The 21,811-nt window shown below is 35.0% G+C and overlaps 1 protein-coding gene across 4 annotated transcripts in view; it reads left to right on the forward strand.

Annotated features, from left to right (window-relative positions):
* R3HDM1 (R3H domain containing 1) overlaps window positions 1-21,811 on the forward strand; it is a 192,450-nt gene that overhangs the window by 137,720 nt on the left and 32,919 nt on the right. For all 4 annotated transcript variants that reach the window (XM_063077268.1, XM_063077272.1, XM_063077281.1 and 1 more), the window contains one exon: window positions 1,042-1,193. In XM_063077268.1, the coding sequence (XP_062933338.1) occupies window positions 1,042-1,193 (152 nt within the window). The remainder of the gene's footprint in view (window positions 1-1,041; window positions 1,194-21,811) is intronic.

Here is a 21,811-nt window from a genome sequence, read left to right on the forward strand (position 1 = left end):
AGCCAGAAAAGTCATCCTTAGTAGTATATTCTGTGAGTACATTCTCAAGCAGTGTTCCCTCTTTTTTGGTACTTCACATTTTTTTCTTTACCTAATTACAAATTTATTTTAGTAATTTAAGTCAGGTATCTGTGTTGAGCTGTGTCATTTTTCCCAGATCTGCTTTGCATGTATATTAACTTAAATACAATCAGAAATAATCTCAGAATGTTATACTGCCTCGGTAGACAAAAAGACTGAAGTATATGGTATTATACAGAGCTAAATAAATGAGACTAGTGATTTTCTGTCTGGGGTAAATAAGCCAAACGGAAAGTAATTAAGAGATTACTGTGTATTTTGAGAAGACTAGTTGCATTTCAGAAACTTGTTATACAGATAAAACTTCCAAATTAATCATTACCTTTTAAATCATAGAGTCAGGTGTAAGAGAATAGTGAAGTGGTTAAAGAACTGAGGCTCTGGAGGGCATCGGTTTGAACTCTAACTTTCCCACTTGCTAGCTGTACATTCAACAATGGGCAAGGTTACTTAACTTCAATTTACTTATCTATAAAATGGGGATGATTAAAGTACCTTCTTAGGTTGTTAGGAAGCCTTAATGAGATAATCCACATAAAGCACTTTGAATAGAACCTGATATATGGTAGTAAGTACTCAATAATATTAACTCTCGCTATCATCACTATTGCTACTACTATTGCTAACATCACCATTATCAGAAGTTTTTATATTGGCTTTATTTAACAAAATCACTGTAATCCAACTCTAATATTGTGCTACATTTGTAAAGTAAGAACCCATTATGCTTACACGGTTTCTAATTTAGGAATTTCAGAAACTAGAGAATTGAAATAAAGAATTGAAGGATACATTATGTCCAAGTGTTTTCATGTAGGTAATATAGAAAACAGAATTGAAAGATCCACTGTTCCCTGAATGCCTACTGTACTAGATCCTTTAGATGTGCTATCTCATAGCATTTGCAAGGTTTTGAAAAAAAAAACCCTCTTTCCCTTTAAATTGTCTGTCAAATTTTAGGTTTCACTGCCTCAAGGTTCTCAAGGAATTGCTCACCACACTTATCAACAGCCTGTTATGTTCCCTAATCAGTCTAATCAAGGATCTCTGCCCACAACAGGAATGCCAGTTTATTACAGTGTCATTCCTCCTGGTCAACAAAATAATTTAAGGTGAGTACAACTAGGAGACCTAATCCTCTAGCTGCTCATTGTTTCCAAGTGTGATGGTCTGTTGCTAGTTTTAAAGTTGACTAAGGAACATTACCTGAGATCATTCTCTAATGTAGAATAGAAAAACAATAATACTGTCTATTTTCTAATTTTTTTTTTTAACAAAATCAGTATAAGCAAAGCATTCATGTGTAAACTAGAGTCAAACCTCTCTTGCGCCTAAAATTTAGGCCAGTCTCCTTTTACTCACCCAAACGGAGCAATAGTTGGCCATAGGCCTTGGAGTTATAGTGTTTATTTGTTAATATATAAGGTTTTTGTAGGAGTTTGGGTAGATTGTATCTCCTGTACATAACCTTAGCAGCAAAATATCGTACTGGAATTTTTCAGTCTCTGGGGAGCTCATTTTTCTACGGTAAGAGGAGGGGGACATATAAAAGAAGTAAATGATAGTAGCTCTGTATTAATGCCAGTTGTGAAATATTACATCAGCTACTTAAACTTGGAAGAGCAGAGCTTCTCTGACAAGCCTAATGCATTGAAAATAGTAAGCTTCCCTTGAACTGGGTCCCTTTAGTCTGTTGTTCAGCATGTATAACGAAGCCTTTCATTGATTCTCACAACATCCCTGTGAGGTTGCCAGAGGCAGCTGTGCTCTATTTAAAAATGGGGACCTAAACAATAATCACTGATGAAGAGGTTTTTGTCACCCAGTTATGGTTACAGATTGCATTTGGGGATGGAGGAGGGATTCACATACCTTGTTTCATTGACACCTGCTTTTGGAAATGGGGACTTGGTTGATTTTATTTGTTATCAGAGCACCCTCCATGAGGAACTCACATATATTCCCTCTCTTTCTGTCTCTGAGGCTGCCAGTGCTTGGGCATGTGATTGAGGAGTCCCACACTTTTTAAATGGCAAATTGGTTGTGATTCTTGCAGGCAACTGTGGCATTTCATATTATATTATGCCCAGCTCTTTTGAAGTAGAGCCACTACTCAGTGAAAGTAGAAATGCGTACAGGGTTAAATTTCCCATTTGTATGTGAATTTAAAATCTATAAATAAGGAGAAAATACTCTCAATCTGAGCTTGTTTTTCTAGAATGCCAATTCAGTTTGTGAAATGTCAGCTAGAGGCAGAATTCTGTGCTGAAGTAGGTAAAATGAAGGATGAGTAAATTGCCAAATTATCTGCTTGTTGAGCCAAAGTGGCCTTTTATTTGTCAGAGAAAAAAAGTAATCATTTCTATGTAGGACAAAGGCTGAGAAAAATAGGTACTACTTAATCCAGTGACTCACTTGAGACCAAAAGACACCTGTTTTTCTAAGTTATCTCTGTAGGCCTACGTGCTAGGAAGAGGGGCTTTTATGAAGTAAGGAGATCAAGCCTATAAGAACCTGTATAATATGGCTTACGCTTTAAAACTTTTCCTTGTTTCTTATATTTGTCAATATAAGACAAATTGGAACAAAAAAGATCTTGAATGCTTGATTTCTGAGGTAGCTGACCCTAGGAGTGTAAGTAGAGGTGGGGGAGCACAATTCTGTACTTGCTTCTCTAGTTAGCCTTATTTTAAGCATAGTGGTAGAATCCAAAAGCTGTCAAGTGGGTGCTGATGACTACATTTTGGAAAGAACCATAGTTTTAGTCCCTGGGACTTCTTCTACAAAGAAAGTAAAAATTTGGAGAGCTAGCCTTGGCCTGAGGAGTAGCCTAGAGCACAACAATTAAAAGATAGGTAAGGTTTTTTGAATCTTGATTTTAAAAATCTGCAGTTACTCACAGTTTAAGACTATGACTCAAATGAGGCAGTTTAAACTTGAAATAAGCTAGCTGGAAGTTGACAGTGGTGATTGGTCACCATGTAACAAACTGACATTGATCCCCCAACCGTAGATTACCAATGTGAGAAATGGAATGGGTTGTATATAACTCAGGTAATGTGTATTCTGTCAGACTTGTATCCAGGTACCTTTTGGACTAGTTATTTGGTAAGAAGTCAAGTCATGGACAAAATTAAGGAGCCTGTTAAGTGAAAAAGAATGTGTATTTAACTAATGGCATTTTTCAAAATATAACAGCATTCTTTACAGAAAATTTTATTTCTGCTTCTGGGCAGTATTTACTAGACAAATTGCCATAATATTTAAAATTTACTTGGAACCATCACTTAAAGATCAACTATTGTTATTTTCTTATTAATCCAATAATTGATATGCCATCTGAGGGCTGATATATAGAGGCTGTTACTTCATAAATCTAGATTTAGTAGTGTCTTAGTCCATTTTGTGTTACTATAACAGAATACCAAGGCTGGGTAATTTATAAAGAAATGAAATTTGTTTGGCTCATGGTTTTGGAGACTGGGAAGTCTAAAATTAAAGGTTTGTATCTGGTGAGGGCCTTCTTGTTGCATCATCTTATGTTGGAAGGGCAAGAGAGCACAAGAGCATGAAGAAGGGGGCTGAACTCTTCCTTTTTATCAGGAACCTACTCCTGTGATAACAAATACCTAGAACAGGGCCTGGCCCAGATTAGGAGCTTGGCAAATCCTTAGTTAATGAACATATTTCTTTTTCTATTTTTATTTTTAGGTGGCTGGCCAGTGAGGGGATTTGCGTGAACATATTTCTTAAATGGCAAAGGCCAGCTTGCACATATGTATATATACATATATGTAATTAATCATTGGCCTTAAATTTTATTTTGTTTCTGTAACCACTATATACTTTTTAAACTTTTCATTAATATATTTTTAAATTACAGAATAAATAGTGCTGTTGACACAAGTGAAGTAATACAAAAATGTGTAAAAAGAAAGCTAATCATCATGCCCCACTCTGCCTCCACCCCCAGATAACCAGCATTTACAGCTAGTGTGCATTCTGTCACGTTTGCCTCCTGCTTGTACAAATAATGCAAGTAATATATTTATAAATACACTATATAGGAATTGGGTGGTAGGTTTTAGTGAAATGCATGTTATCTTTGCTTAATAGTAGGTTGAAAACATCAGATTAGTAAATATTAGTCTAAAACATCCTGTTTTATTTCTAATTTCTTCACAATCATCGTTTTACATAAATGGTATTATGTCATACAGGCAGTTTTTTTTGTTGTTCTAACCTCCTTCCCCACCCCTGCCACATGGATCATTTCCCATGCACACACATACTGGGTAGCCCATGTTTCTCTCCTAGTTTGTATCTTCCTTACCTTCTGCCTTGTACTTAATCATATGCTACAGATATGGTATAGAAGTATTAGCGAAATGGATTAGCATGCATACATATGCACACACATGCACACAGAAAATTGAGTTTATAAATAGTTTTATGAATAAAATATCTACAATTTGGTTTTGTTTTTTTATGTGGCCATACCATGTCTGGCATGTGATGAGAGGATTTAATCCATTCACATTTAGTGTTACAGCTGATGTACTGGATTTTTTTCTGCCAGTCTACATTTGTTTATTTCACCACATTATATGAGTACTTATAAATGGATTACTGACTGGTCAGTCTTCTACTAAATATATCTGAGAAATTTCTCCAAATATATGCCATATGCCTTAAGATTCTTTGTCATGGAATCTCACTGATCTGATATCAGGGCATGAGTTGGCCTAAATACACTAATTTTTCAGATAACTAAATCTTACGCCATCGGGCATTAATTATTAGGTGGAGTGATGTGGTTAGAAGGAACATGGGCTTTGGAATCAGACAAACCAGCCTTCAAGCCAGTGTGATATTAGGCAAGTTACTTAGTCTCTTCGTAGTATGGTTTTGTCATTTGTAAGAGAGGAGTAATACCTCACAGGACTGATGTGAGGAACTATAAGTCTAGGACTTTTTATATGCAAATCACAAATTTGCAAACTGTATATGTAGTAGAAATTTGCAAACCGTGTGTCTGATAAAAAGTTAATATCCAGTATATACAGATGGTCCCTGACATAATGATGGTTTGACTTACAATTTTTCAACTTTACGATGGTGCAAAAGCAATATGCATTCAGTAGAAACCATACTTTGAATTTTGAATTTTAATTCAAATTTTTTTACAATTTAGTATAAAATAGGCTTTGTGTTAGATGATTTTGCCCGACTGTAGGCGAATATGTAAATGTTCTGAGTATATTTAAGGTAGGCTAGGCTAAGCTATGATGTTCAGTAGATTAGGTGTATTAAATGCATTTTAATAATAATTATTATTAAATGCATACTTAACAATATTTTCCTACTTACAGTGGGTTTGTCAGGATGTAACCGCATTGTAAATAGAAGTGCATCTTTATAAGGAGCTCCTACAATTCAATAGCAAAAAAAAAAAAATTTTTTTTTAAATGCACAACGGACTTGAATAGAAATTTCTCCAAAGAAGACATACAAATGGCCAATAGGTATATGAAGAGATGGTCAACATCACTAATCATTAGAGAAATACAAATTAAAACTACCTCATACCTGTTAGAATAGCTATTATCAAAAAACAAAAACATGGATGGACCTTGAGAGAATTAAATTAAGTGAAACAAGTCAGGCACAGAAAGAGAAATACCACATGTTCTCACTTATTGGTGGGAGCTAAAAATTAATATATAAATTCACACACACACACACACACACACAAAAAAAAACGGCGGGGGGGAAGATATAACAACCACAATTACTTGAAGTTGATACGACAAGCAAACAGAAAGGACATTGTTGGGGGGAGAAGGGAGGGAGGTTTTGGTGATGGGGAGCAATAATTAGCCACAATGTATATCGACAAAATAAAATTTAAAAAATAAGTAAATAAATAAAATTTCCTAAGCATAAAAAAAAAAAAAGATAGCAAGTGTTGGCAAGGATGTGTAGAAAAGGGAACCCTTATATACTCTTGGTGAGAATGCAAAATGGTATACCCACTTTGGAAAACAGTATGATGTTTCTTCAAAAAATTGAAAATATCCCTGTACTGGCCAGCTGCAAAAAAACAAAAATTAAATTAAAAATAGAACTACCATATGATCCAGCAGTCCCAAATACTTCTGGGTATTTATCCAAAAGAATTGAAATCAGGATCTCAAAAAGATATTTGAACTCCCATGTTCATTGCAGCATTATTCACAATAGCCAAGATGTGGAAACAACCTTAATGTCCATTGATGGATGAATGGATAAAGAAAATGTGGTATATACATATAATGGAACATTATTTAGCCTTAAAAAGAAAGAAATCCTGCAATATGTAACAACATGCATGAACCTTAGGGGCATTGTGCTAAGTGAAGTAAGCCAGTCACAGGAGAACAAATACTGCCTGATTCTACTTGTATGAGGTATCTAAAATAGTCAGACTCAGAAGAAGAAAGTAGATTGGTGATTGTCAGGGGATTGAGGTGCTGGGGGTGAGGAATTGCTATTTAGTGGGTATAAAGTTTGTTACGCAAGGTGAATAAGTTCTAGAGATTTTCTGTCCAATATTGTGCCCATAGTTAACAAAACTATATTGTACACTTATGTTACACTTCTCTCTGTTTAACAGAGACGCAAAAAGGATTTCTCAAAGCACCATGAATGCATTGAGAAGCCCAGAGGGTCTGTATCCCAGAGAAAAATGGGTACAGCCCCCATCCAAAGTTAGCTTCTGTATTTTATTGTAAAGACGAAGTTTCACAAGAAAATTCAGTTGATTCAATCATTACAAAAGTACACAAGGACATGGGCAGTGTTACAGAAGTTACCTATGGCTAAGTATAGCTTAAGCAATGGAAACTAGTAAGATCAGTAAAATTAATAGTGTGACATTCCAAAGTACAATTAGTGGGGCCGAGCCCGTGGCGCACTCGAGAGAGTGCGGTGCTGGGAGCGCAGCGATGCTCCCGCCGTGGGTTCGGATCCTATATAGGAATGGCCGGTGCACTCACTGGCTGAGTACTGGTCACGAAAAAGACAAAAAAATAAATAAATTAAATAAATAAATAAATAAATAAAAAGTACAATTAGTGAAAAGCTAAGTTGGTCAAACTCCTTAAGCAAGAGTTACATTCTTATGATAAAATCTAAGTACAATTATCTCTAAAGTTTCTCCCAACAGACAGCTTTCCCCTAGCAAATATTTTTTTCACATCTTCTCCTTCAGCAATTTTTAAAATCTCTTAACAATGTCGGTATGACAACCACCTATTAGTTCTAAGACCGTTAAAGTATACTATCCCATACCTAAGCAGTGATTAGAGTTGATTAGATGGGCTATGGCCCCCTATCTGTGGGCTGTGGCCCCCTATGCAAGGGCTTTTGCCCCAAATATGTATTTATGTAAAAATCCTATTCTAAAAATCAAATGAGAATCAACATTATTTAATTAGAATTTATTAAATGGGCTTTTGCCCTCTATCTGTAGACTTTGGTCTCCTATCCGAGGGCTTTCGCCCTATATATGCATTTACCTAAAAGCCCTATACTAAAATCAAATGAGAATCAAGATTTCTAACCCTCCACACACTTAAAAGTTTGTTAAGACTGTAGATCTCATCTTAAATGTTCTTAACACAATTTAAAAAATGGCTATGGTGTCTTTGAGGAATTTGTGACATCTCTTTTAATAGTTCATATGCCTTTAGTACTTACCTGTTCTGAGCTCTGTTCCAGATCGTTGTGGTGACTGGATACTTGCCCCAAAAGCAAATATGAAAGTGGGAAAAAAACAAAAAATATCATTAGTCTGTCCTTAAAGCAATAAATATTTTTATTTAGGGTGTTATTCCAAATTAGACAAAATATAGTAAGGTGTAAATTTCATTAGCATGACTTTTTTTATTTCTGATTTACCTGTGTTTTTATGTAACCTGGATCTACATCATTGTTCTTTTCTGGCATGCCAAACCAATACTTCTTCAAAGACACTATCTATTTTGTGTTTAAGGAAATGTATCTCTTTGTTTACCTCACTGAATTTGAAGTCTACATATTTACAAGAATACTCTGCTAAGAAATGAAAAATGTATCATGTTAATTCTTCAGAGTTACTTACATAAAGAAAAGTATGTACAGTGGATCCTCATTATTGATTCTGTATTTGCAAATTTGCCTATTTGCTAAATTTATTTGTAGCCCCAAAATTGATTCTTGCAGCACTTTCTTAATGATTCTTGGACATGTTCAGAGTGGCAAAAAATTTGACAGTCACGTTCATAGCTGAGGTCAAACAAGGCATGCCCTGCCTCCCTGTTTCAGTCTCATATTGTAAACAAATGTCCTTTTCACAGCCTATTTAGTGCCACATTGTTCACATTTTTTGCCTTTTATTGTGAGTTCCCTGTTTAAAATGGCCCCTAGCATAATGTGGAAGTTCTGTGTTGTGTTTCTAAGCACAAGAAATATCTGATGTCTGTTCAGGCATGAGTTATATTGCTATTGGCCATCAGTTCAATGTTAATGTATCAACAATAAGGTACATCCAGCCAAAGGGACGAGGAAATTTACAGATGTGCATGTGAGGCCACTCTAGAAAGTGCTAAAATAACATTCAAAATGCATGATGAAGTTATGGAAAAGATGGAAAAGTGGTTACATTTGTGGATTCATGAGATGACAACTGAGTTTTAAAAACGCATGGTGGACAGCATTGTTGTGAGACTGAAAGTCAAAGAAATTTACAGTCATGTTATCCAGAGTCAGGAAAATGCCGAATACTTCTCAAATAGTGTTTTATTATAAGGAAACAGTGCATATAATTAATTATTATAGGAAATACATATTAATAAGATGTCTTTAAACAGAAACACATGTAAAGACAAGATTATATATTGATCAGTTGATGAAATATTGTGACCCAAGGCTTGCAAGAACCTAAGTCTGCATTTCTCCTAGGAGCAGTGGCTCAGTATTTGCTAATTCAGTGTACATGCAATTTTATAGAACATAACTGCTGCAGATAACAAGAATTGATTGAATTTTGTGCTAACACTGTATTAGGCACTGTAAAGGTATGCAGAATGCATTAACAATAAAGGGTCTTTATTGTTACAGAGTTTTAGTCATTGTATTAGTCTATTTTTGTGTTGCTATAACAGAATACCTGAAACTGGGTGATTTATAAAGAAAAACGACATTTATTGCTTACAGCTTCTGAGGCTGGGAAGTCCAAAGTCCATCTAGTGGTAGCAACAATGACTCAGGGGTCTCACACTGCAAGATGGTGGAAGTAGAGAGAGCACAGCAGAGCAAGAGACAGACTCTCCTCTTCTTTTAAAGCCCCCAGAACCATACCCCTGACCACCATTATTAATCCATTCACTGCTGCACAGTCCTACAATCCAATCACCTCCTCAAAGCTCCACCTTTCAATTACCATAATAGGATTTCCCACCCTCTTAACGGTCACAGTGGGAGTTAAGTTTCTAATACATAAAACTTTGGGGACACAATTCAAGCTTCAGTGAGTTGTGGGGGGACGTAATTCAATCCACTACAGTCATTTTCTACTGCTAAAGCTACTAAATCTTACAAAAGCATGATGTTCAAGAAAAATATAAAATTGATGAGTATAAGGATATCCTTTATTTTTCAGGACACTAAAAAGTTTGCCTTTTTCTGTAACACCAAAGGCTCAAGCCAGCAAGTATTTACATATTTAAATTATTTAATATGGAAGAAAGATAGGACATATTCTTGTCCTTAGGTAGCTACAGTTTTTATGGAAAGCTGAATTTATGCATATGAAATAAGATAATGCAAGATGAAGATGAGGTGTTAATTTAAAAGTAGTAAGGAACAAAAGTTATGGTTAGACAGTGAGCATTTTGCTGACTGAATGGAATGTAACCTAAGCATTATAGTTTGAGCCCTACCTACCTGGTCAATATTTTCTTCACCATCAGTTTCATTTCTACTAATACGGTGCTTTTACTACAGCAAGCTTAGAAATGCTAATAAAACCTTTCTTCCAAATTTTTTTCTTACCCCAAATTTTTACATTTCTAGAACCTCACTTGCTTTCTGTGTCCTAAAAAGAATGTGTTTATTTTTATTTTACATGTAGAGACTAGAAGACACAGAAAGATTAACCATAGAATTGAACCTGAAAGCCTGAACTCTTATTTCCTGATTTCTAGCAGCCTACCTTATTAATAAAGCATCTAACAGTGAGTCTTCATTTTGACAGCATGTTAGAATGCCTGTGGAGTTCTTAGAACATACCAGTCATATCCCGAATCCTGTACGAGTATACTCTCACCTAATTGGTCTGGGTGTACTCTTAAGCCTGAACATAATTAGTTTTTAAAGCCCTCCAAGTGAATTCTAATAGACACCAAAATTTGAAACCCACTGACCTTGCTAACCAGCCCTCTGGTCTTGTTTTTGTCCATGACTTCAACTGTTCACAAGTAGCTGTAGACCAGTAATATTTTACATATTTACAGTAAAGACATAATGTCCTTTTGTCACTGTTTGTTAGGAAACTATCATTTATAACCCAATGTCCCTCACAGCAATAAAACTGTATAAATTACTACATACCAACAAGTTTAGTAAATCTCTATTCATTAGATGGAAAGTATGTCTTAAACTGTAAGCTTACAGGGTCATGGTCCAAACAGTCTTATATTTTGGATATTAAGTGGACCATAGCAGCCTTCACTCCATTGCCAGATTATGAGAAATAGGATTCCTATAAGAATACTAAGTGAGCCTTTGTTTTGAAAAATGTTTTACTTAGCTTGGGTTGCTTAGCAACTTTATTTTCTTGCAGAAGCTCCTTGGGAAAAAGTAGAATTTAAATTATTATTTTTCTTTTAGCTCAACCTTTCAGTTATTTATCACTGAGGCAACTTTGTGTTTGGATTGGATTGTGTTGTTAGGTATTACCAGGAAGATTGAGCACAGCCTGGTACAAGTCATGTGTCCTGTCACTTTTCAGCAAGCAATATACTGGTCAGGGTACTGATTTTACAACAATTCATCATGAGAGTTTTCTCAGTCCTTAGTATAGAGAGAATTAGTTTGATACCTGCAGAGTCTTCAAAAGTGCTAAGCGAGTTGGATACCTTCAAAATGCTCTCGTTTTTAGTAGTTTTTCTCCTATTTTACCTTTCATTTTTCCCATTTTTATCTTGAAACTCAAACAGATAATATACCTTCGTCTTTGATCTATAATCTCAAAGGCTAGCATACATGGAGAGGAACTTGAAAAGACTGTAACCTTTAATTTTTACAACTCTTTAAAAAATGCTTCATGAAATAATGAAAAAGAAAACATACTTTAAAATCTTTTCTCTATTGCCTCTCCACAGTCTGTTTTTCCTCATTTTTGTATTCTAGTATTCCCCTGGTGTCCTTTTTGTCCTACTTCTGATACCTCTCTTGGATTCATTTTATTTCTTGTAAGCTTCTAGTTCTGCATTTTCAGTTTTTTATTTGCCTCAGCCATCCTTTAAAATAATTGTTGATAATGAAGTCCCTCAATCTGAACCTTATCTTTTGGCAGTTTCACTTCTGTTATTATTGAAAAGGAAGTTATTAACCCCTAACCTAGAGAAATAAAATGTAGTAAGGAATAAAGTTTCAGTTATGCAAGATGAATATGTCCTAGAGGTCTGCTGTACTACATTGTGCCTGTAGATGGCAATACTGTATTGTACACTTAAAAATCTGTTAAGGTAAATCTCATGTTAAGTGTTCTTACCATAGTAAAAATTAAAAAAAAAAAAAAATGAGCAAATCAATATACTCTACAGCATACCTGTACTGATAACCTATATATAGTTTTGTACCATAAACAGAATAGATGAAGAAATATAGTTGAATAAATAAAATGCAAAAAAAAAAAATATTTTCACTGCTAAAACATTGCCTTCTCAGAACATTCATTTTCTCTTTAGTGGATATAACTTTTTTTTTTTTTTTTTTAACCATTTTTGTGGAAATGTATTTATCAGCAAAATTTATTAGTAAATTTTTACTGACAAAAAACAATGTTGAGGTGGGAGAGGAGGGTGCTGTAGCTATTTCAGTTTGTGAATTCACCAAAAAGTGAGTGATATCTGTAATACTTTGTATTAAAATTATATTATTTAGGCAGGTACCTTTAAAAAATAAGAGGGAGAGGTCATGTTTCATGCAGAAGGCTCTACATTTTATTCATAAGTAAACTGATCGTACAGAGTATTTGTGACGCTTCTTCAGTCTCTCTCAATGACTTTCTTTTGTTGGAAAATACCCAAAATACTTCTGCATCTGTATTTTTTCTATTAAAACAGTCTTTTCTGTATTTTTTCCATTAAAATAGTCTTTTCTGTATTTACCTTGAGTGTTTTTAACTATACATATAATACTAAGGTACTTCAAAAAGTTTGTGAAAAGATAGAATTGAAAGATAATATGAATCTTTCCATAAGCTTTTTGCAGTGAAGTACCCTTGTGCATAGTCATTATAGAAAATTTGAAAATAAAAAATTTCATTTGTGAAAAAAACAAATCATTTACAATCTCAGCACCCAGTGATAATCACTGATAAATTTTGGAGTACTTCACTCAAGTCATTTTTTCAGTACACACATATATATGAATTTTGTTAGGAATCATATTTTTAAACATTTTACTTTCTGCTTTTTAAAAATTACATTATTAATTTATAAGGACTACTTTAACAATCAAACCATATAAAAATACTGAGTAAAATATTAAAATTGTTTTATTAATCCATCACTCTTTCTGAAAAGCAATTACTACTCACCCGTATAATCACTGTTTAGAATTTAATTTGTGTTTTTCTAACAATTTTATAACATGTAAGTAGACAAGTGAAGAACTTGTGGTTGGAAGATGGAGGATGGAGGGTTGGTAATTTGTTGGGGTTTTTCTTTTTTTTTGAGGTTGAAAGATTAATGATATTTTTATTTGTGTCACTGAGGTTTCCTACGTATGTGGAATCTTTCTATGGATTTTTTATTCTGCAGCTTGCTTTTTTCATTAAACATTATGCTTGCACAATTTTCTGTAGAGTACTGAATTTTTCCTTTTAGGTTGGAACAGACAGAAATCAGCTTAAGAATCTCACAATTCAGGTTAACAAATTTGTGTTTTAGTCTCCTAATGTCAAGTAATTGTGGTTTCTGAAGTATGAATGTGATGTAATAAAGGTCTGTCTTTAAAAAAAATATTAGTCAAGTGGCAGTCTTTAAGATGTATTTGAAGTGGGAAGAGACCATAGGCAGAAGGATGTCTTAAAATATGCATCGGGTGGTGGCATCCTCAGTTGTGGTGGTAGCAGCAAGAAGGGGATTAATATGGTATGTACTTTGGAAGAAGAAACAAATATTTGGTGATATTATAAATGGAGATTAGAGAAAGATTTGAGATTTCTTGATGGAAAACATCCCCCTAGCAACAATAGAGTGTTGGGGTTGGAAATTACTGTAATTGTAATTTGGATATTGTTTACTTTAAAATATGTACTAGATCTCGGGTCAGCAAACTTTTTCTGTAACAGGCCAGACAGGAAATATTTTAGGCTTTGCAAGCCACAGTACAAAATTGTGGCTACTATTTAGGTGTTTATATAACAAGCAGAAAAATAAATTTCCACAAAATTTGTCTTGGCAAAATTCAAAATATAATAGTAATTGGGCACAATTTTTCTAATACAGGTCTACTGAGAAGAATGGATTTATTTCAGGTGGCAGATAACATTTCACTTAATTGGAGTTCAAAGTTAGCATTCTCTATCATCAAATCGATTGCAAACATTCATCTGTAAAAGCCGTTCTTAGTTTGCAGATCATACAGAAATAGACCATGGGCCAGATTTAGGCTACAGTTTGCCAATTCCTGTACTAGATGATCTATACCCAGCAAAAAAAGACCAAAAGGAAATGATCAGAAATGAAGGCCAACAACTTAGGAAAAAGGAATGTGGAACCACCATACCAGGATATGTCAAAGATTAACAGTCAGATGTTATTTGGGGGTGGGGAGGAGAGGGTGAAGACCAAAAACATTGCATGTGACCAGAAGACGTCATTTGTAACCTTTGAGATAGTATGTGGTAAAGGACTCAAGAAGAAAATAACAACTTAGTTCATAAAGTCTTGTGGATTAAAGGTCATAGGATTTATTCAAAAAAATATATAGGACTATTGGAAAAGGAGGGCAAGAACTTGTATAAAGGAGAAATTATAATATTAAAGTATCTTTTTAATAAAAGGGGAAAAAATTAGTAATTCTCCAGATCTTCTTTGCCTACTTTTGAATTGTTCCTCAATTTAGGTTTTTACAGCTCTCTTCCCTCAAGTAAATTTTAAGCTTTTCCAAATCATTTTTTAAAATCCACAGTCATTTTCTTTACTGTCCAAGATTTTGAATGGCTATTCCCAAACTTGCCATTTTATTAGCTATTTCTTCAAGCCATAAGTAACCTAAATAACAAGCAGTTCCCTGAGATAGGCCAAACCATTTTACAAAGTAGAAAAGGTGTGTGTTGGAAGTGGCCTTCTGGCATATCTTGTGTATTTTATTTTTTGAATAATTTCTGGGCCGAGCCCGTGGTGCACTTGGGAGAGTGTGGCGCTGGGAGCGCAGCGACGCTTGACGCTCCGCCGCGGGTTCGGATCCTATATAGGAATGGCCGGTGCACTCACTGGCTGAGTGCCGGTCACGAAAAAGACAAAAAATAATAATAATAATAATAATTTCTGAGGCTTGAGAGTGTGCTGACTTCTTTCTGTATTTTACTTGGTATCAGAGATAATAGGATGCATATTGAAGAAAGGATCTTAAAAACCTACATACTCCTGACCTCCATTTCCAGCCAAAATGGAGTAATAGGGACTGAATTTATTCTACTACCTTAACTAAAAAGCCAGAAAAATATATGAAACAATAGTTTTCAGACATGGGACATTAGGCACTGTAGGATAGTAAACCCCAAGAGAGGGCAAATAAAAGAAGTGAGTCTTATGATTGCCCAAATTTACTGCCTAGAGAAAGTTTCCTGGCCACAGCTCAGGGAGAGGGGACCCTTTTGAGTCTTAGTTGAGTACTTATCAGCACATGTGTGTGCAGAAAGTACCCAAAGCCAGTAAAAGAACCAATCAAAAGGAGCAGGCATAAGCAATCCCTGGGGCTCACACAAGGACAGGGATAGTTTGTAGTTCTTCTAGCCAGAGTATGAAAACCTCATAATACATTAGGAATCAAGTAGAGGACTTAAAAGGATATTGTCTTAGTAGTGAGGGGAAATGAGCTCTAGATTAAAGGTTACTCTGGTCCTGCCTAAAAAGGCAGAGAAGCAAGACCCAAAAAGATTAAATTGTTTTCAGGTATCTTTATAGTGGTCCAAGACAAAGCTCAAAAATATTGTTTCAAAATAAAAGAATCTCCAACATCCAGCAAGGTTAAGTTCACAATGCTTGGCATCCAATCAAAAATTACGAAAAATGCCAAGAAACAGGAAGCTAAGGCTGATATGATAATAAGGAGAAAAATCAATGAGTTCAAACTGACTGGAAACAGTGCCAATATAAAATTCTAAGGAAGAAAAAATGAGCAAAGCATTATTGCTCTTCAAGGAGCCTAATAAATGTGTAATTGGCATCCTCAAAAGAGAGAAGGAACTTAAAATATTTGAATAAGTAATGGTTGAAATTTTTTGAAATTTGATGAAAATTATAAACCCACAGATCCAAAAAGTTCAGCAAACTCCAAGCAAAAGAAATGTTAAGGAAATGTCTTAAAAAGTTATAAAAAGGCTGGATGGCTGGCTCAGTTGGTTAGAGTGCAGCCTTGTAACACCAAGGTCAAGGGTTCAGATCCCCATCCTGGCCAGCCACCAAAACAACCAACCAAACAAACAAAAGAAAGTTGTAAAGAGAAAATCTTAAAAGCATCAAGAAGGGAAAAAAAAAAAAAAAAAACATATTACATATAGAGGAACAAAGATAAGAATGTCAGCAGACTTGTTAGAAACAGTACAAGCCAGAAGACAGTGGAACAGCTTTGTTTGAAGTAGTGAAAGAAAAAAAAAACTAGCATTCTATATCAGTAAAAATATTTTTCAGAAACCAAGGTGAAATAAAGATTATTTCCAACACAAGAGCTGAAAAAATTAATCACCAGCCGACCTGCACTGCAAGAAATGTTAAAGGAACTTTTTCAGACAGAAGGAAAATGATACCAGATAGAAACTACCTGTACAAAAACAAACAAAAATTAAAAGACAAGCAATATACTAGCTTAAAAATCAAACATCTGACAAAGGACTTGTGTGGAGGATATATGAAGAATTCTCAGGCTGGCTGGTTGGCTTAGTTAGAGCACAGCCTTTTAACACCAAGGTCAAGGGGTAAGATCCCCATAACAAACATCCACCAAAAAAAAAAAAGAATTCTCAAACCTTATTAATAATAATAATAAAACCTTGCAAAAGAGTTTATTCAAAAAGTTAAACATACACCTACCATACGTCTAGGTATTTAACCAAGAGAAGTGAAAACTAGAACCAATCCAAATGTCCAGCAACAAGTAAATGGGTAAACAAGTCACAGTATATTCATCATCAGTGGAATATTACTTAGCAATAAAGGAATGACCTATTGATACAACAACATGCATAAATCTCAGTTATCCAGAGTGAAAAAAGTCAGACAAAAAGATACATATACCATATTATTCTATTTATATAAAATTATAGAAAATGCAACCTAATCTCTAGTGATAGGTCAGTGGTTGCCTGATGCCAGGAGTGAGGGGCGAGGGAACTGGGAAGACTTTATGGGGAAGAAGAGAGAATGGGATTACAGAGGGGCACAAGGTAACTTGGGGTTTGCGATGGTTTCACAGTGTATATGTAATATGTCAGAACTCATCAGATTGTACACTTTATGTGCAATTTATTTTCTATCAGTTACACTTCAGTAAAGCTGTGAAATAATCTTGGTCTTTTCTAATAGTTAAGCAAAGACTAGTTTTATTTAAAGTGAAGAGAAAACCTGTAAAACTAACAAATCATTAAAAACAGAGAAAACATTTATAAGGAATAATATACCTCTGGACATTTAACAGAGTGATATAGGTGGACTCACACTAATTGATTTTAAAACGTGTCACAGAATTGTATCGAAAATGAAATATTAAAGTTTAAGCAAAAAAGGTATTTTTGTTTCTCGGCAGCTGGCCAGTATGGGGATCCTTGACCTTGGTGTCACAAAGTGGCATTCTAATCAACTGAGCTAACTGGCCAACCCTTAACAAAAAATGTTTTAAAAAGCAAATGCCTAAAAATAACTCCAACAAAATACACATAAAACCTTTATGCAGAAAATGATCTCGTGTTGTTGAAGATATGACACCCCCTGTGGTTTAGCTGTTTTGTTACTAGGTTTATATCTTAGAAAACTGACACATAGGCCAAATATGACCCACAAGCAAAGAATGGTTTCTGAATTTTTAAAGGGTTATTTTTAAAAAATCAAAGAGACTATATGTATCTCTGAGAGCTAAAATATTTACTAGCTGTGTCTTTACAGAAAAAGTTTGCCAGCCTTTTCTGACTTTTAAAAAAACCTTGACAGGGCTGGTAGGTTTGCTCAGTTGGTTAGATCATAGTGCTGATAACACCAAGGTCTAGGGATCAATTTCTGTACCGGCTAGCCACCTAAAATTTAAAAATTTTTAATTAAAAAAATTTTTTTAAAAACCTTGACAGGGCCGAGCCCGTGGTGCACTTGGTAGAGTGCTGCGCTGGCAGCGCGGCGACGCTCCCGCCGCGGGTTCGGATCCTATATAGGACTGACCGGTGCACTCACTGGCTGAGTGCCGGTCACGAAAAAACGACAAAAAAAAAAAAAAAAAAAAACCTTGACAGATGCATACCAGAGACATATATATATATATATATATATATAAATTGTAGCAGCAATGTTTAGCCTAATACTAGAAGCAACCCAAATAAATGGAATCAAATGGCTAAATATATTATTGTGTATTCATTCAGAACACTATTATAAAACAAAGAAAATGAATAAACTGAATAAAATGAGAGAGTTGTAAGTTACCCATGGAAGGTGAGATCCAACACACAATTGGAAGCAGACTAGCCTTAGATAAGAGTGCAGATGAGCTGGCCAGTTAGTTCAGTAGGTTGGTTAGAACATGGTGTTATACAGCAAATGGTGCTGGGATAACTGGATATCCATATGCAGGAGAATGAAACTAGATCCATACCTCTCACCGTATACTAAAATCAACTCAAAATGGATTAAGGATTTAAATATACACCCTGAAACAATAAAACTTCTTAAAGAAAACATAGGAGAAACACTTCAGGAAATAGGACTGGGCACAGACTTCATGAATACGGCCCCAAAAGCACGGGCAACCAAAGGAAAAATAAACAAATGGGATTATATCAAACTAAAAAGCTTCTGCACAGCAAAAGAAACAATTAAAAGAGTTAAAAGACAACCAACAGAGTGGGAGAAAATATTTGCAAAATATACATCTGACAAAGGATTAATATCCAGAATATATAAGGAACTCAAACAACTTTACAAGAAGAAAACAAGCAACCCAATTAAAAAGTGGGCAAAAGAGCTAAGTAGGCATTTCTCTAAGGAAGATATACAGATGGCCAACAGACATATGAAAAAATGCTCAACATCACTCAGCATCCGGGAAATGCAAATCAAAACCACATTGAGATACCATCTAACCCCAGTTAGGATGGCTAAAATCCTAAAGACTCTGAACGATAAATGCTGGCGAGGTTGCGGAGAAAAAGGAACTCTCATACATTGTTGGTGGGACTGCAAAACGGTGCAGCCTCTATGGAAAATGGTATGGAGGTTCCTCAAACAATTGCAGATAGATCTACCATACGACCCAGCTATCCCACTGTTGGGAATATACCCAGAGGAATGGAAATCATCAAGTCGAAGGTATACCTGTTCCCCAATGTTCATCACAGCACTCTTTACAATAGCCAAGAGTTGGAACCAGCCCAAATGTCCATCATCGGATGAGTGGATACGGAAAATGTGGTACATCTACACAATGGAATACTACTCAGCTATAAAAACGAATGAAATACTGCCATTTGCAACAACATGGATGGACCTTGAGAGAATTATATTAAGTGAAACAAGTCAGGCACAGAAAGAGAAATACCACATGTTCTCACTTATTGGTGGGAGCTAAAAATTAATATATAAATTCTCACACACACACACACACACACACACACAAAATAAAAACCAGGGGGGGGGGAGAAGATATAACAACCACAATTACTTGAAGTTGATACGACAAGCAAACAGAAAGGACATTGTTGGGGGGGAGAGGGGGAGGGAGAAGGGAGGGAGGTTTTGGTGATGGGGAGCAATAATCAGCCACAATGTATATTGACAAAATAAAATTTAAAAAAAAAAAAAAAAGAACATGGTGTTATAACACCAAGGTCAAGAGTTTGGATCCCCATAATGGCTGGCCGCCAAAAAAAAAAAAAAGAGTGCAGAGGATGCATGGATAGTAAGTGAAGGAAAATAAGCGTATACAGATGGGTAGATTGAAGGTGTGAGGAGCTTATAAAAATCCTCTTCTGATTATTTTGCTTTTCTTAGTGAATTAGGATTCAAGATATGAAGGATATTATCAAAGAGTAGATGAATGTTTTAAAGTTTTTTTTAAATGTAGAGATTCATTACAATGACTTAAAGACAAATATCCAAAAGAAAGCAGCAAGATATAGGGAAATATGACAAATATGCCTGATAAAAGCTTATCATACAAAACACTTTTATCTTCTAGAATGACAACAGTGAGATTCCACACACATAATGCATGGTGGTAAAATAGTTTACTTACTTGGGGAAAACTGCCAGCAGTCCAAGAAATGAAGCAACTTTAACAAAAAAAAGGAAGACAAAATACATAGTTAGCAATATGCATGGAGACATTTAAGCATTGCTGATTGCTAGGCATGTCAAGCCCATTTTTCTATAAATCAGTCTGAGGATATTTAACAAAACACAGAATTGCTGTATTTTTTAATTCTGCCTCTAAAAAGTTTATCACAAAATTAATCCACTTCCAGAATTAAAATTGCTGCAAAACAAGTTACAACAGTGCTTTTATTAATAAGAGAATCCTACAAAAAAGATGCAAAAGAAATATGGAGTAATCCTTGAATAGTTTAAACTTTCCTCTCCAATTATTTTTTCTGTTAGTAAGTTTGGTTTAAATCATAGTGAAATTTGCTTACTTGCCATAGACAGAGACTCAGATATTGCAACCAATGAGTTCCAAAGTGTTTGTTCGATGTTATCTGCTCCATTATATTTAATTCAGTTCAGTAAATGTGTGATACTCAGGCTACTACAAAGACATCATCTTTACTGGCCACTAAAAGCTGTAGTGGATGTGGGTCTTGCTTTTCAAATTAATTAATTATTGCTTTAGAAGAATACACTGGTTCCTATTTTCTCACCTAGAAAATAATAATTTAGAATAGTAGCCGTGAAATATTTGCAAACCCATAAAGAGAAGAAACACAGGATGGCAATACATTTTTATGTAGAATTTCCCATGCTATTAATTTTCCTAAGCCATCAACGTTTTTGTGGTGACTTCATATATGCACCATTTTTTGCCCATTCGGTCATTTCCTTATTTATCTTGTTTTCAAACAGCTTTATTGAGATATAATTCACATATCATACAATACACCCACTTAAAGTGTACAGTTCAATGGTTTTTGGTTTATTTACAGATATGTACAGCCATCACCACAGTCAATTTTATACTCACCCTCAGGAAATGAGGGTGATGAAATTTTAGACAATTTTTATCACCTTCAGAAAGAAACCCTGAGGTGGAAGCAACCCAAGTGTCGATCAGTGGGTGAATGAATAAAGAAAATGTGATATATACATACAGTGGAGTATTATTCAGCCTTAAAAAGGAAAGAAATTCTGACATATCCTACAACATGGATGAATCTTGAGGACCTATGCCAAGTGAAACCAGTCACAAATACTGTATGATTCCACTGATAAGAGGTACCTAGAGTAGTCAAATTCATAGACAGAAACTAGAAAGGAGGTTGCCAGGGGCTGGGGGAGGAGGGAATGGGGAGTCAGTGTGTAATGGCTAAGGAGTTTTAGTTTTTCAGCATGAAAAGAGTTCTGGAAATGGATGGTAGTAGTGGTTGCACAACTGTGAGTGTGTATAATGTTACTGAACTATACACCTAAAAATGGTTAAGATGATAAATTTTATGGTATGTGTTTTTCGCCACAATTAAAAATTTTTAATGTGAATATACTGAGTATGAAAAAAAAGGAAAGAAACCTTGTGCTCTTTAACTATCACTCCCCCTGCTCCTTTACTACCATCACCATCCCCCATCCCTAAGTATCCACTAATCTATTTTCTGTAGAGTTCCCTGTTTTGGACTTTTCATATGAATGGAATCACTATATGTGGTCTTTTGTGACTGGCTACTTACACTTAGCATAATGTTTTTAAGGTTCATCCTCGTTATAGTGTATGTCAATATTTCATTCCTTTTTATAGCAGAATAATATTCCATTTTATCAATGGGCCACATTTTGATTATCCTTTG

This window comes from Cynocephalus volans, chromosome 1 (assembly GCF_027409185.1).
Source record: "Cynocephalus volans isolate mCynVol1 chromosome 1, mCynVol1.pri, whole genome shotgun sequence".
In the NCBI taxonomy this organism is placed as follows: domain Eukaryota; kingdom Metazoa; phylum Chordata; class Mammalia; order Dermoptera; family Cynocephalidae; genus Cynocephalus; species Cynocephalus volans.